This window comes from Bombus fervidus, chromosome 15, assembly GCF_041682495.2.
Source record: "Bombus fervidus isolate BK054 chromosome 15, iyBomFerv1, whole genome shotgun sequence".
Taxonomy (NCBI): Eukaryota; Metazoa; Arthropoda; class Insecta; order Hymenoptera; family Apidae; genus Bombus; species Bombus fervidus.
In genome coordinates this window covers 8,272,953-8,286,726 of record NC_091531.1, presented here as the reverse complement: position 1 = coordinate 8,286,726, position 13,774 = coordinate 8,272,953, and the positions used below count along the sequence as shown (strand labels likewise).

Genomic DNA, 13,774 nt, shown 5'->3' with positions numbered 1-13,774 from the left:
TATTATCATTTCTAATATTACTATCCGAAGTACATTGAAGAAGTTGAATGTTAAAAAATAATAAAAAATATTGAGCGTGAAATAAAAAAGGGAGTATCGAAATAATTATAAAGTCAAAAATTGATGAAACTTATTTATTAATCAGAAATAAATCAATCTTGGCTTGCATCAACATTTTCTGTCTGTAAACCTTTGAAGGAAGCAACTGGTATATACGTAACAAGGGTGTACAACTTATTTGCAGAATCTTCATCATCATTCCTTCTTCTGCTCAATCGTACACGAACTCTGAATGGTACATTTCTAGAAACATAGAAATGCAAATTAATAATATAAAATACCAAAAAATTCAGACTGTGACAGTTCAGTCATAAATAGTTACAAATTAAATCAAACTCAGAAATATATAAAATTTACCTGATTCCCTTAGACCACAGTTGTTTGTTGAGTCGTGTATCAATCCTCACATCTGGAGTTCCCATTTGTTTTTCAGCAAATTTACGAATTTCTTTGATAGCTCGTGGAGCACGTTTTTTAAATCCAACTCCGTGGAGACGTTTGTGGAGATTCACTGTATATTCACGAGTGACAACCTCGTTAATAGCACTTTTGCTCTTCTTCTCCTTAGATTTGGCCATTTTGTACTGAAAATAAAAATTGCCAAATTTGCAATTACAACGTGACATAACCAAATTTATTACAGTAAAAAAAGAGGAATATATAAAATAATACTTAATTAAAAAATACAAAACATGCATTCTTACAGCACTAATATATTTTTGTATAATAAAATATTAAGTTTTACAGTTGTCTAAATTATTTTATATACAGGAAGAGTAGTAAACAAAACAGCGTTACACTCGTATATTCTAATTATAAAGCATGTTATATTATCGACGATAATATTAAAATCGTGTTGTTGTGCAGTGTTTAATCGATATAATTATACCGAAATTTATTTACTATTAATAATACACAGCCAGATGTTCTCTGATTTCATTTAAAGTAAAAAATGACAATACCTTTCTATTCTGTGGCTGAACGTAAAAGAACTGAAGTTCTTCGCGTTCCTAAACTCACCAATTTCTAACGGTAATATTTTGAGAGACTTAACCTATAAAATGTATTTGTAAGACTAATGAAATTTCTGGTAACTTATGATATTATGTATTTGATATATAAATAAAAATTATTCGTATTTAGTATTGTTTCTACTTTTTCACATCCCATGAAGCCATTTAAAGCGCGTATGTTCGTTTCTTGTATTATGTAAAGTATAAATTTAATCTTTAGAGAAAATCAATATTCTATAATTATATTTATATTCCATATATATACTGTCATAAGATAAACAACATATTTTTCATAAATCAAAAATAGATAGGATAATATACTATATGTAATTACTAAATGTAATTCCAGTAGTTCATAAAACATTTTCAGTAAAATTCGATTAGTACTTTATCTAATTTTAACTAATACTTTATTAATATTCGAAAACGTAACTTATTATGTTATAATGTATTATAAATCAATATTTTATAATTATATTTCCTCCTTATATACATATATATAATTCTCTCTCTCTATATATATATACTTTATTTCTATGATACAATCTTTTCATAAATAAAAAGTAGATAAAGTGACCTATTATTAATTTTACTTTTTATTAAGTGAAACATTTATAAAAACTTTTTATTAAAATTAAATTTGAAAGAATAGCAAAGATAACTTTATAAACTAATAAATGTATATAATTAATGCCATATTTATTTCTTTACAACTGATACTTTATTAATAGACTGTGGATTTTAATGTATTTTTATATTTTTGTAGGCATAAATAAAGAAATATAAATTTAAATGGAAATTTATGGAAATTATTATTATATGCATTTGTAGAATATATATAATATATCTATATAAATATAGTATAAGGAATAAAATCCCAATATAGGAAACAGGAAATAAGAACACAACAACCTCCTTGTACTTAATAGAAACTGGGTCTAAACTACAGAGAAATAAATAAAAATATACTTCTGTGTGCATTTTTATACCTTCAAATATACCATAAATGCATAAAGATCTGCAATTTATTCGTTAATAACTAATTACGTAGAAGGAAGATTTTAACAATAAAGATTCCAAACTAGATATAATATATGGCGTAAGAAAGATCGCGCCACGATAGCTTCGAGGACGCTTACAATGGTGCAAAATGGAGTCTATTAACCTGTGATGTTGATACAATTGTTTTTAATTATAAAAAGCTTTTCATGGAATTAAAATGGCTGGTAAAGTGTGGAACACAGATATATGGAAAGCATGGGATAAACATGGAAAAAATGATTTGTAAGTGGTTAACGTCCGAAAGTGCGTTCGATTAATATTGAATTGATATTGCATACTTCTGTGCAATTGATGGTTGCAACTTATCTCTCCTGTTTCTCGCTCTTCTGAAGAGTTAATTGTCAATTAACAACTGTTTGCAGCCTCAAGTTAATCAAGCACAAATTTAAGGAAGGCAACACTGCAGGTGAGATTACAAAAATTTCTCTTAACAGCTTGAGCCATGTTTCCACACAAAGTGAAAATTTTACGCGCGCTGAAATCTATCAATATTACACTTATCATATCATCAACGTTTCCATCTGTTTATGAAATAAACGATGTTCACATAGAAAATATTTCTCCCTGTTTGTTATCTGAGAAATATATTCCGAAAATTCAAAATTTATGAAATGTATTTAAGCGCCAACGTTTCTTTATATTCTTTTATCTATGAATGTCAATAATTAGTGTGGATTTTTATGCAAATACATATCTTAATGAAAAATCTCAGTGGAAGATTGTTTTACACATAGAATATTATAAAAAGTAAAAGAGTTTATATATGTGAATAAAATATAATTTTGAACTATTTCATATTTCAATCAAATTAATAAAAGGTCGATTCTCAAATTCTTTATTAATTTTGCATTATTTTTAATTTTGATATATGTAACTGTAAATTATAAATTATAAATTATGAGGAATTGCATTTTTGAGATACATTTTACAATATATAATTATCATTTGATAGTTCTATATTTTTAACATATTTATGTGGTGTTATCTTTAATTTTAGAATGGAGAAGAGGATTGTACGAATTAATTTCAAATGGAATCCGTGGGAACATAAAAAAGGACAATGTTGTTCAGACATTAGGTGAACTAACGGTAAGATTAATAGTCAATGACAATATTACAATAATTCATTTTTCCAACTATTAGTCTATTTTAGTTCTCTTTTATTTAAAATATATTTATTTGCAGAATATTGATGGGGCAATACCATCTGCAATAGTGGATATATTTACACTGATAGATGCTGAGGCACATAATGAAGAAAGGAATAATTTTTATTATCTTGTAAAAGAATCAGAAAAGGTATCATTTTATAGGATAACAAAAGTGACTGCACTACTGGCTACATATTAAAATATTTCTAATGACATAATTAATTTATCATTTGCTTCCTATATAGTTTCTCACAGATAGGATATTGAAGGAACGTTTAGAAATTGATACATTGCAAGATGTAGGAACTTTAAAAAACAAGAATTTCCAAATCAAATTTATTAAAGTGAAGACAAAATTGTAGTATGTATTTTTTCCTATTTGTTTAAGTAAAGTATTCAATATAAAAATTAAACTAATGAAGCAAAATCTATATAAAACATTTATTTACAGTTATAAACAACGGAAATTTAATTTATTTCGAGAGGAAAGCGAAGGATATTCTAAACTTATAGTGGAATTGAATCAGGAACGTCCAGAAAGTGAAGTAGCATCAATATTGGAAATTGTTAAGTCTCTTATCGGTAAAAATATTTTTTCCGATATATTCTGAATTGTATATTTTAAATGGATGGAATTATATGTATGTCTTTCTTTTAGGATATTTTAATCTTGACCCTAATAGGGTACTCGATATTTTATTAGAAACTTTTGAGAATCGACCTCAAGATGATGCGCTTTTTATCCCTTTAATTCGATCATATATGAGTGACCAACAGGTACTCTGCGAAGTTTTAGGATTTAAATATTGTTCAACCGTCAATGCTACTCCATTTTCATTGCAAAAAGTCACTGCACTCATGTTACAACATGGTGTCATTAAATTAGATGATATATTACCTTGGCTGGTACCAGATGATAAAACTATTATCAAAGAACACGAACAGGCAATGAAACAGGCGAAAGATTATGTTCGCAAGTTAAGCGTAATTTCTACGAAGGACAAAGAGGACGTACCAGAGGAGAAAGAAACTCCACAGGTATCTAAACAGATATAATTATATTTGATTAAAGATCTTATTAACGCCATTATTTTTTAAAAGGATAAATACACAAGTAATCAGAAGTTCGGATTATGCGAAGCACTTCTAGAGACAGGAGCTTGGGAAGTAGCACAAAATTTATTCAATCGATTGCCCGAACACAGTTTCACCGATCAACGTCCAATTGCATTGGCGCTGTGCAAAATGATTCAATCTCTTATCGAACCTGTTTATCGCAAGTAAATTCCATTCTAATACTTTCGTTACAGAGAATTCAATTAAATAAATTTAGAGTATGTTTTTATAGTTAAATTCTGTTACTGTATCTGCTACATTATATTCCAGAAATTGTATAATATCGCCAAAATTACAAGGTAGGAGAGTTCCACAATTAAAGAGCTCTCTTGCTCCGAAACTAATCGAAAGTCTCGAGGAGATCCACGATCAATTATTACCAATGCTCATAGTCCTTGGTCCCAATCTACATCATGATCCTGTTCTAATGTACAAGATCATGCGATTGTGTCATGCGGCCATAAAACAGTGTCCGTTAGATTCCAATAAGCAACCAGTTGATAAAAATAACAATTTGTATTACGACGTGTTGACTATTCTCGATGTAGCGTTACTGCCATCATTATCGTTTATGGACTGCAACTGTTGCGTTGCCGAAGAATTGTGGAATATCTTAAAATACTATCCATATCAGAATCGATATTGTTTGTACGCACGATGGAAGAACGATACACCTTTGCAACATGCTGCTCTTTTAAGAAAACGAGCAGATGCGCAAAAGAAAATTAAGTCTATCATGAAAAGAGTGAGTAAGGAAACCATAAAGCCCGTAGGAAGGTCAATAGGCAAACTTACACATTCTTCGCCCGGTGTATTGTTCGATTACATTCTTATACAAATTCAATTGTATGATAACCTTATAGGTATGTAAATAATTTTATGAAACAATTGCAAACTTGGAGGTCTTCATTTTAAATAATTTTTACTATTTCGTGTGTTACAGGACCTGTTGTAGATTCCCTAAAATATTTGACTAACATTTCTTATGATGTACTTGGTTACTGTCTTGTGGAAGCTTTAGCTGGTGCTGACAGAGATAGATTTAAACATGATGGCACCAGCATATCTCTTTGGCTCCAATCCCTTGCTTCGTTTTGTGGAGCCATATTTAAGAAGTATAATATTGAACTTACTGGTTTGCTGCAGTATGTAGCTAATCAACTTAAAGCACAAAAAAGGTACGTTGTATATAAGAAACTAATTTCTTTTCAGTTAGTTTGTAATTGTCTAGATTTTGTACAAGTTCTCGTTCATTTTTATGATGAAATAGTTACTTAATTGAATATTGAGTATAATGCGAGAAGTTCAGAAATTTTTAAGCTAATTAAGAATCATTATCGTTAATGCGATATTCTTAATCCCTTTCTGATTTTTGTAGGATGTAGTGTAGGATCTTACTACAATTAGTTTATTTAAAATGGATTAAACAGATGTTGGTTAAACAGGAAACGTTAGTTGTTTAACGTGAACTAAATACAATAACGTACTATAATTAAGACAACTAAATAGTTAATTTGCAACTCTCGTCACCATGGTTCCAACGCTCTTTCTCACGCGGATCACACTCTCTCGACAACTCTAGATACTCTAAAATACAACACTAGATATATTAAAAAAAGAAAGAATTAACATAGATTATAAATTTCATACATTAAAAAATAGTATTATTAGTAGATTTGTATTTTGTAGAAAACACGAAGATAGGATTTAAGTCTTATCGCTGTAGATTTAAAAATGAAGGAAAAAGAGAAAAATTATTTGATAATTTTTAGATATATAAGTTCATTTATATTATAACATCGTATAAAAATCTCATAACTATTAAAATTACGCCATATAATCTCAATTCTTATATTTTCATTTATAATATTCCAATTTTTATTTTTAAAGTTATTTAAAAATATTCGTTAGCAATCATTTTTATTCATAAAGTATTAATAATAGTATTCTTAAAGAATCTTGTATAGTAATGGCTACGAAAACCGCGTAATATTGCGCAATGGGAATAATAAATTTGAGATAAATAATAATTATCTTATTGCTCACTTTTATGTTCAGCCTAGATTTATTAATATTGAAAGAAATAGTACAAAAGATGGCGGGTATCGAAGCCGCTGAGGAGATGACCTCGGATCAGTTAGATGCTATGGCAGGTGGAGACTTATTAAAAAATGAAGTAATTTTATTAATATATTTAATTAATCTATACATAGATATCTATTATAAAAATGTTCTACAATTATACAAAATGTTCCAGGCTGGTTACTTTAGTCAAGTACGCAATACAAAGAAATCATCACAACGTTTAAAAGAAGCTCTAGCTGAACATGATCTTGCTGTAGCATTATGTCTTTTAATGGCACAGCAAAAACACTGTGTTGTGTATAGGGAAACAGATAAATCTCATCTTAAACTCGTGGGTAAGCATTATAGTAATATTTTTAATATTTTATTCTCTTAATATTTGAAAAAAAAATTTATTGACAAATTGTGTATTTAAAATCATAGGAAAACTATATGATCAGTGTCAAGATACATTAGTTCAATTTGGTACCTTCTTGGGATCCACTATGACAGTAGATGAATATGTAGAAAGACTTCCCTCCATACATTCTATGCTCCAGGACAATCATATACATTCTGATGTCGCATTTTTTCTTGCAAGACCAATGTTTGCACATGCCATTAATGTAAGTTTCTTTTTGTATAATAAATATTACAATTGTATATGAGAAAATAGCTATTAAATTAATCGATAAAGATATAATTACCAATTTAGGGAGTATTGTTATTGAATAGATCTAATTTTACATATTGTTCTCAGATTAAGTATGATGCCCTACGTAAAGCTGATCCAAATTACAAAAAGATGTCAACTGCTATGAAGCAAGCAAAGTACGCAGAAGCTGCACAAGCAGTTATGGCACCTGTTGCTCAGTCAGTCAGACCTTTACATCCATTGAAAGTATGGGAGGATATCTCGCCACAGTTCCTGGTGACATTTTGGTCCTTGTCTATGTATGATTTGTATGTTCCTGTGGAGAGTTACCAGAGAGAAATTAACAAATTAAAGCAACTTGCGGCACAAAGCGCCGATTCCAAAGATGTGGTGTGTTAATACCTTTCTATTCTAACAGCGATTTTTATAGTTCGCTTTTAAATTAATATACCTTTTTCTTTTTTCAGAATGTTAGCAAGGGGAAGAAAGAGCAAGAAAGATATACGACTCTAATTGAGAAACTACAAGATGAAAGGAGAAAACAGGAAGAGCACGTTGAAAAAGTATTTGCATATCTAAGGTAAAATTTGTTCAATTTAATATTTATATGCTCTGTGGAAAAACCTTGTAATAATATCGTTTTATTAATACCACTTTATTAGACAAGAAAAAGATACATGGTTTTTATCTCGAAGCGCAAAATCAGCGAAAAATGAAACTATAACACAATTTCTACAACTGTGTCTGTTTCCTCGATGTACATTTACAACCGTGGATGCCATGTATTGCGCCAAATTCGTTCATACTATACATTCTTTAAAGACTGCGAATTTTTCAACCCTTCTTTGCTATGACAGAGTAAGTATAATTTATTGGAAATTTACTCACTTTATGTATTACATATTGCATTATTTATCACATAATATTTAATCTTATAGCTTTTCTGTGATATAACATATTCAGTTACCTCATGTACCGAAAACGAAGCTAATCGTTATGGAAGATTTTTATGCGCCATGCTGGAAACAGTAATGAGGTGGCACTCTGAGAAAGCCATATTCGATAAGGTATATTATTTTATAATATACTCAATAAATCCAGATGATTTTATATGTTTATTCTTATTTTAGGAATGTAGCAATTATCCGGGATTTGTAACAAAATTCCGAGTTAGCAATCAATTCTCTGAAGCCAATGATATGGTAGGATTTGAAAATTATAGACATGTGTGTCACAAATGGCATTACAAAATTACAAAGGTAATGGTTTTGTGTGATGAAATTCTTTTTTAACTGTAGATTAATATGCATCATTTATACAGGCGATTGTAGTTTGTTTGGATTCTAAGGACTACGTACAAATAAGAAATTCCTTGATAATATTAATAAAAATATTACCACATTTCCCTGTTCTGGCAAAATTATCTCAAATTCTTGAACGTAAAGTAGAAAAAGTGAGAGAGGAGGAACGTGGACAACGCCAAGATTTGCATGTACTAGCAACGTCGTACAGTGGCCAATTAAAAGCCAAAACTCCAAACATGATTCGCGAAGCAGATTTTCATCACGTAGGGGATAAGGTCTGCCTTATTTTTATTACATTTTTATTTTTCTTATTTAGAAATCAATTTTTATATTTATCTAATAGACTGGGAAAACACAAGATACTTCAAATAGTGATAATTCGGATAAAGCTGGCGATGGAATATCGAGTAAAGAAATTACAAACGGCGACTCTAGGATAGAGAAAGAGAGTAAGGATCAACGAGAAAAACGAAGTGCATCGAATCAATTGCATCAGTAAGTCGAGCGACACATATTTCAATCTTTACTTCGCAAATAAACAAAAGATTTTACCGAGTTTTTATTATTATTTTATTAAATATAGTGACAGCTCGGAAAAAATTAGAAAAAAAGAAGAAAGTAAGGAAAGTTCTGAAGGGAAAGACAAACATTTAAAAAAGGACGAGATTAAGGAAGAGGACACAATAGATAAAAAAGACCGAAAATACTACAAAGTAACTACAAATTTGTTGAAAAATTATTCTATATTGTGTAATAAGTGCATTATCATGTTATTAATTTAATTACAGGAGGAACACTATTATGGCAGTGGTGTAGATAATTTAGACCGTGATCTTTCTAGTGTATCAAATAGTAGTGCTAGTTCTGGACCCACGCAAGATGGATCAGATAGAGGTTTGCATTAAAAAGTTCTAAATATTGCCATTACATAATCACAGTTTCTTATAATATCTTTTAGAGAATATAAAGCTGTGTCAACTGTTGACACAACACAAGAAAGTACTTAGGCAAAAAGAATACGTGTATTACATATATATATATATATATATTATAATTTATTCCAAATTACAAAACCGATACTCTTTAATTTCAGATGCCAAAAGAAGAAAAATTGAGAATGTACAAAAGGTGAGAATTATTAAATTTTACAATGATATTTTTCCTGTATATTTGTGTAATTTGATTTTTGATGTTAACAGGAGGGTAGACGTGCTGAGGGAAGTCTTGACAAAAAAGAGCGCTCGAGTAAAGGCAAAATAAGAGACGAACAGAAAGAATTGCGCAGGGAAAAGAAATTTGCACGAAAAAGGGTATGCCTCAAATTTTTAATAAATGACATATTAATAACATATTCTAGTTTTTTTTTATCTTGCAGGATAGGACAGATGAATCAGCGGTGACGACCGAACAGAAAAGAAGAAAAGATGATGAGAAAGGTAAACATTTTTTCAAATAATATAAAATCTGTTCTAACGTCAGTCTCTTTATATAAATAATGAGGATGGTTTTCAGCAAAAGGAACACATCAAAATGGTGATATCCCCGAGCATAGGGAAAAACATCATTATAACAAGGTTAGTAATTCTAATTGAAATTTTTCACTATTCATGTATCGAAGATATAAGAAATTGTATCTTTATTAAGATACATTCGAATAATTTCGAATACTTCATTCGTATTATATTCGATTGAATAGATTTTCTAAGGTATTTGCGTATTGTTGAAATGGTCATAAGTAGGTCATTACTTGTCTTTCCCATACGTACAAAAAACATAAAGAACTTGAAAGAAACTTGCGTGTAACAGTCCTATTGATAGAAACGTAGAGGATAACACATTTCGTAAAAAACGTGCCACACTTTTTTTCGTAAATCCCGTTACATCAGTCTTACATTTTGTCCTAAACATTTCTGCCCATAAATTAACTTTTTAATCATTTTTCTAACACTATTCCTTGACCCCTTAGTTGATAAAGACGTCCGCTTCGAGTACATTGAAAAGACGAAATGGGAGACAATAGCAAAGACCAGAAAAACTAGGTGATACTATCAAATACCCAAACGCCAATTGCAGGATAGCATGGCATTCAGAAGATTCATATGAGAATGTATTTTCAGGAAAAGTCACCCTACACAAAGGAACGTACTCATGAACGGGAGGGCCGCGAAAGCCGGGACAAACAATATCCTTTGACAATACATATTAAAAGCAAGAGAAAATATCGCAGTTCTTTAACATAAGAAAATTTTCATTTTCATTTATTAAAAAAAAATAGAGAAATATGATCCTTAATTCTGAGTACTAGGAGAAGTTCGGATCCCAAACGAAGATGATGTACAACATTGGAAAAAATTTGACTTAACATTTTATATACTACGTTTGGTGTTGCATGTAATTAAGGTAGAATTCAAATAATAAAGAAAAAAGATAGCGAATAAATTGTATATTATATTAACGTCCAATTTTATAAAATAAAGTAGGTAACAAAAGCACTTTGGTACATGTTCTATTCAGTCTTAAATTTGTACATACAATTCGAATTTTATATAATTTATAATAGGACTTATCGATGACCGTAATAAAAATTCATTGATGCGGCACTTGTTTCATTCATTATTGTTCCCGATTCTTCCTTAATAATCGAGAAGAAATATTACATTTCTTTCTGTATAAAAAAAAATCAGCATAAATATTTTATTATACAAATTACATTTATATATCTTTTTTTCAGTTTTTTTCATTTTACTTCTATTAGATTACTGTAACTATTATATCATGGAGAGTTGTTGATGAAATTATAATAATACTGATCCGCTTTCAAACTTTCTTCCTCTAGACGTTTAAGTCTCATCTTCGCATCCTGAAGAATATCTTCCGTTGAACTACTTTCGCTAATAACTGTATTTGTATTAACAGTTTGTGTTGGAACTTCTATGTTAATGGGTCTTAATGAACGTATTCCTTCTACTTGTTGAGACAACTGAAGAGCCCGTTGTGTTATCTGTTCTATTCTTAATTGTTGATCTTGGATAAGAGCATTTAATTCTTCCTTTTCTCTAGTAAGAACTTCAATTTTATCCTCTTGCTTTATATCGTTTACAATATCTGTTTGTATTTCAATGTTTTGTAAAAAATGATTAGATGATTGTATCAGATCTTCAGTTTGTACACCTTTTTGATCACGTGTTTTTTTTAATTGTTCTTCTAATTTTTTATGGTTATCTTGCTCCCTTTGCAATCTATGTAAATCAGAATATGTAATAAAAAAAAAGAAATCGTTAATTTTATGAATGCTAATGTTATAAATCATATATTATACCTATCTGCTTCTTGTAACAACAATCTTTCCTTTGATGTTAATTCCATTTCTTTTTGCAAAACTTGTTGTTCATTATTTTGCCTTCTTTCTTTTAGTTGTTTTTCTTTCAAACTCATATTATGCATAACATTCTATAAAAAAGATTTATATTTTGTTATTTTATTTTAGTTGAACTAATTATAGAATAAAAATTTGTATTACCTGAACTTGATGCAATTTTATATTTAATGCTGCAAGTTGTTGCTCAATGAACATCGCCTGTTCTTTTAACATCATTTCTCTTTTGCGCAGCTTATTGTCAACTATTTGTTTGTGCATGGATACTTTCCTTTTCAATGCAACTAATTTTTCTACATATAAACTGTGGGCTTGCCAAGAAAATTCAGTTTGCGTAGACTCATTACAAAGAGATATATTTTCTCTTATGGGCACATCATTGTGTATGTTATAGGAAAACATAGTTATACACCTTAATATGCATAAAAGCAAAGGCATATCATTTTCTATGTACTGTGATATAACATACTGTCCTTTAGGATCATGCGGATTGATACCTAATGTTTCCAAAACATGCAATATATAATCACTTTGCAATTTTTCATTACTCTCTTCCTTGCTGCCATCGTTTTTTTGAACTGTCTTAGTAGAAAAGTTAATTAACAGTGGTGCTTCACTAGCAAATACAGATAGTGTGTATGCGTAATTGTGATTAAATAAATATTCTGCTACTAGTAAATCATAAACGTACTGTTTCGCAGATTTGGGCTCATCATTTTTTAAAACAACATCTTTGTTTTTTAATGCATTTATTAAATTTTGACGAAGATGCGTTCTTATGTTTGATATTATCCCACATTTTTCAAACCTTGAAACATAAAACCAAATAATAAAATACGAGTTATCATTTATTTAACCTTAAAATTTCTTCGTAGTAATTTTCAAATTTTATATAACTTACCATTTGTACAAAGTAGAATAATATTCTGGGTCCATATTACATTAAAAATCTGAAATAATTATTATAAAAGCTTCTCTATAAAAGACTCAATTTCTTTATTATTTAGTAAATACTGTTGTATATGTATACAAAGTTTAAATCCCATATGTTATATATCGATCTGTCGATAATATTCAAATAATAACGGTTCTAAAGCGATAAATACAACATTTATATAAATATATATTAATTTATTACGCATATAGTCCTACAAAAATTGCCTACATTTATGTATATTGTATAGGAGTATCCTATATAAATTAAGTATCATAATCATACAGCGGATTTTTATGCAAATTCGTATTTTTGAGAATATAATTATAAAAGTAGAATCTCGTTGGAAACATTCATACTACGTGCATTCTGCGCAGTTTTGTACTTTTAAATATTTCTTACAAATTTCCTATAGATGTAAATTTCTTATAAATGCATAAAAATCCGCAATCTAATCATAATTATCATTAATACACTAAATTAAATAGATATTCATGTAATTTAACCAGTAAAACAACACGCAAAATGATCCTTGACGTACAAATAAAATGGAATTTGATGCGTCCAAAGAATGCTACTTAAATCTGGCTCAACTAAACAGTTATATGCAAGCTTAGAAACAGAACATTTTATTTTGAAATTTACATTGCTGTATAATATTTAATCAGGTTGATATGTAATGTTAATGGACAGTAATTAAGTAACATTATAAAATAATAAATTAATAATTCCATAAAGTATGATACATTTCAAAACATATGGGGAAACTAGACATTTTTTATTAAATTAAATCAATATTAAATAAAACAGAATCAATGCCTGATTTTCGGCGTCAGCCGGAAACAGTTCTTGACGTCTCGGAGACGTCAAAGTCTACAATCGCACATGAAGTGGATGACATCTCCCAAACGTCATTGTATGCTAAAGGTTAACAACATCTTAAAAAAGTATAGAAACACTAGCTGGATATATTATAGCAAAATACAATCTGAAAAATATCAAACAAAAGTATATTTGAAAGACATATATATTAAAGTTT

At 29.2% G+C, this 13,774-nt stretch overlaps 3 protein-coding genes across 6 annotated transcripts; 1 reads left to right on the top strand and 2 right to left on the bottom strand.

Annotated features, from left to right (window-relative positions):
- Positions 1-125: 125 nt before the first annotated feature.
- On the bottom strand, positions 126-1,160 carry Rpl31 (ribosomal protein L31). 2 transcript variants are annotated; one of them, XM_072018502.1, is made up of 3 exons: positions 1,023-1,160; positions 418-644; positions 126-303 (listed from the first exon to the last, which is right to left on the bottom strand). In XM_072018502.1, exons 2-3 carry the CDS (start codon positions 636-638, stop codon positions 153-155), a joined length of 372 nt encoding a protein of 123 aa, XP_071874603.1. In that variant the 5' UTR covers positions 639-644; positions 1,023-1,160; the 3' UTR covers positions 126-152. The 2 variants fall into 2 exon arrangements, with proteins under 2 accessions (XP_071874603.1, XP_071874604.1); XM_072018503.1 differs by lacking the exon at positions 1,023-1,160 and adding an exon at positions 964-988.
- Positions 1,161-2,190: 1,030 nt separating this feature from the next.
- On the top strand, positions 2,191-10,917 carry Tho2 (THO complex subunit 2-like protein). 3 transcript variants are annotated; one of them, XM_072018443.1, is made up of 28 exons: positions 2,191-2,357; positions 2,498-2,541; positions 3,133-3,224; positions 3,321-3,434; positions 3,532-3,647; positions 3,738-3,868; positions 3,945-4,324; positions 4,388-4,566; positions 4,673-5,265; positions 5,346-5,580; positions 6,461-6,578; positions 6,660-6,822; positions 6,911-7,092; positions 7,227-7,511; positions 7,589-7,701; positions 7,784-7,979; positions 8,060-8,188; positions 8,252-8,380; positions 8,443-8,688; positions 8,769-8,920; positions 9,009-9,138; positions 9,214-9,319; positions 9,519-9,553; positions 9,625-9,735; positions 9,801-9,861; positions 9,938-9,999; positions 10,543-10,607; positions 10,728-10,917. In XM_072018443.1, the coding sequence occupies exons 1-28, from the start codon at positions 2,293-2,295 to the stop codon at positions 10,756-10,758; spliced, it is 4,263 nt and encodes a 1,420-aa protein (XP_071874544.1). In that variant the 5' UTR covers positions 2,191-2,292; the 3' UTR covers positions 10,759-10,917. The 3 variants fall into 3 exon arrangements, with proteins under 3 accessions (XP_071874544.1, XP_071874543.1, XP_071874542.1); XM_072018442.1 differs by having other exon boundaries at positions 2,192-2,357; positions 7,227-7,508; positions 8,443-8,700; XM_072018441.1 differs by having other exon boundaries at positions 2,193-2,357; positions 8,443-8,700.
- LOC139995224 (uncharacterized) lies at positions 10,854-13,244 on the bottom strand. Its single transcript, XM_072018486.1, has 4 exons — positions 12,703-13,244; positions 11,946-12,609; positions 11,745-11,875; positions 10,854-11,664 (listed from the first exon to the last, which is right to left on the bottom strand). Exons 1-4 carry the CDS (start codon positions 12,735-12,737, stop codon positions 11,199-11,201), a joined length of 1,296 nt encoding a protein of 431 aa, XP_071874587.1. The 5' UTR covers positions 12,738-13,244; the 3' UTR covers positions 10,854-11,198.
- Between the last annotated feature and the right edge of the window lie 530 nt (positions 13,245-13,774).

Excerpts from the sequence above, each read along its gene's own strand:
- Rpl31 (XM_072018502.1), bottom strand. The coding sequence starts at position 638 with ATGGCCAAATCTAAGGAGAAGAAGAGCAAAAGTGCTATTAACGAGGTT. Across the intron at positions 304-417 it reads CTGTGGTCTAAGGGAATCAG|AAATGTACCATTCAGAGTTC; the intron begins GTAAATTTTATA and ends CTATGTTTCTAG.
- Tho2 (XM_072018441.1), top strand. The coding sequence starts at position 2,293 with ATGGCTGGTAAAGTGTGGAACACAGATATATGGAAAGCATGGGATAAA. Across the intron at positions 8,701-8,768 it reads TTCATCACGTAGGGGATAAG|ACTGGGAAAACACAAGATAC; the intron begins GTCTGCCTTATT and ends TTTATCTAATAG. Across the intron at positions 10,000-10,542 it reads AAAAACATCATTATAACAAG|GAAAAGTCACCCTACACAAA; the intron begins GTTAGTAATTCT and ends ATGTATTTTCAG.
- LOC139995224 (XM_072018486.1), bottom strand. The coding sequence starts at position 12,737 with ATGGACCCAGAATATTATTCTACTTTGTACAAATG. Across the intron at positions 12,610-12,702 it reads TATTCTACTTTGTACAAATG|GTTTGAAAAATGTGGGATAA; the intron begins GTAAGTTATATA and ends TTATGTTTCAAG. Across the intron at positions 11,876-11,945 it reads TAAAATTGCATCAAGTTCAG|AATGTTATGCATAATATGAG; the intron begins GTAATACAAATT and ends TCTTTTTTATAG.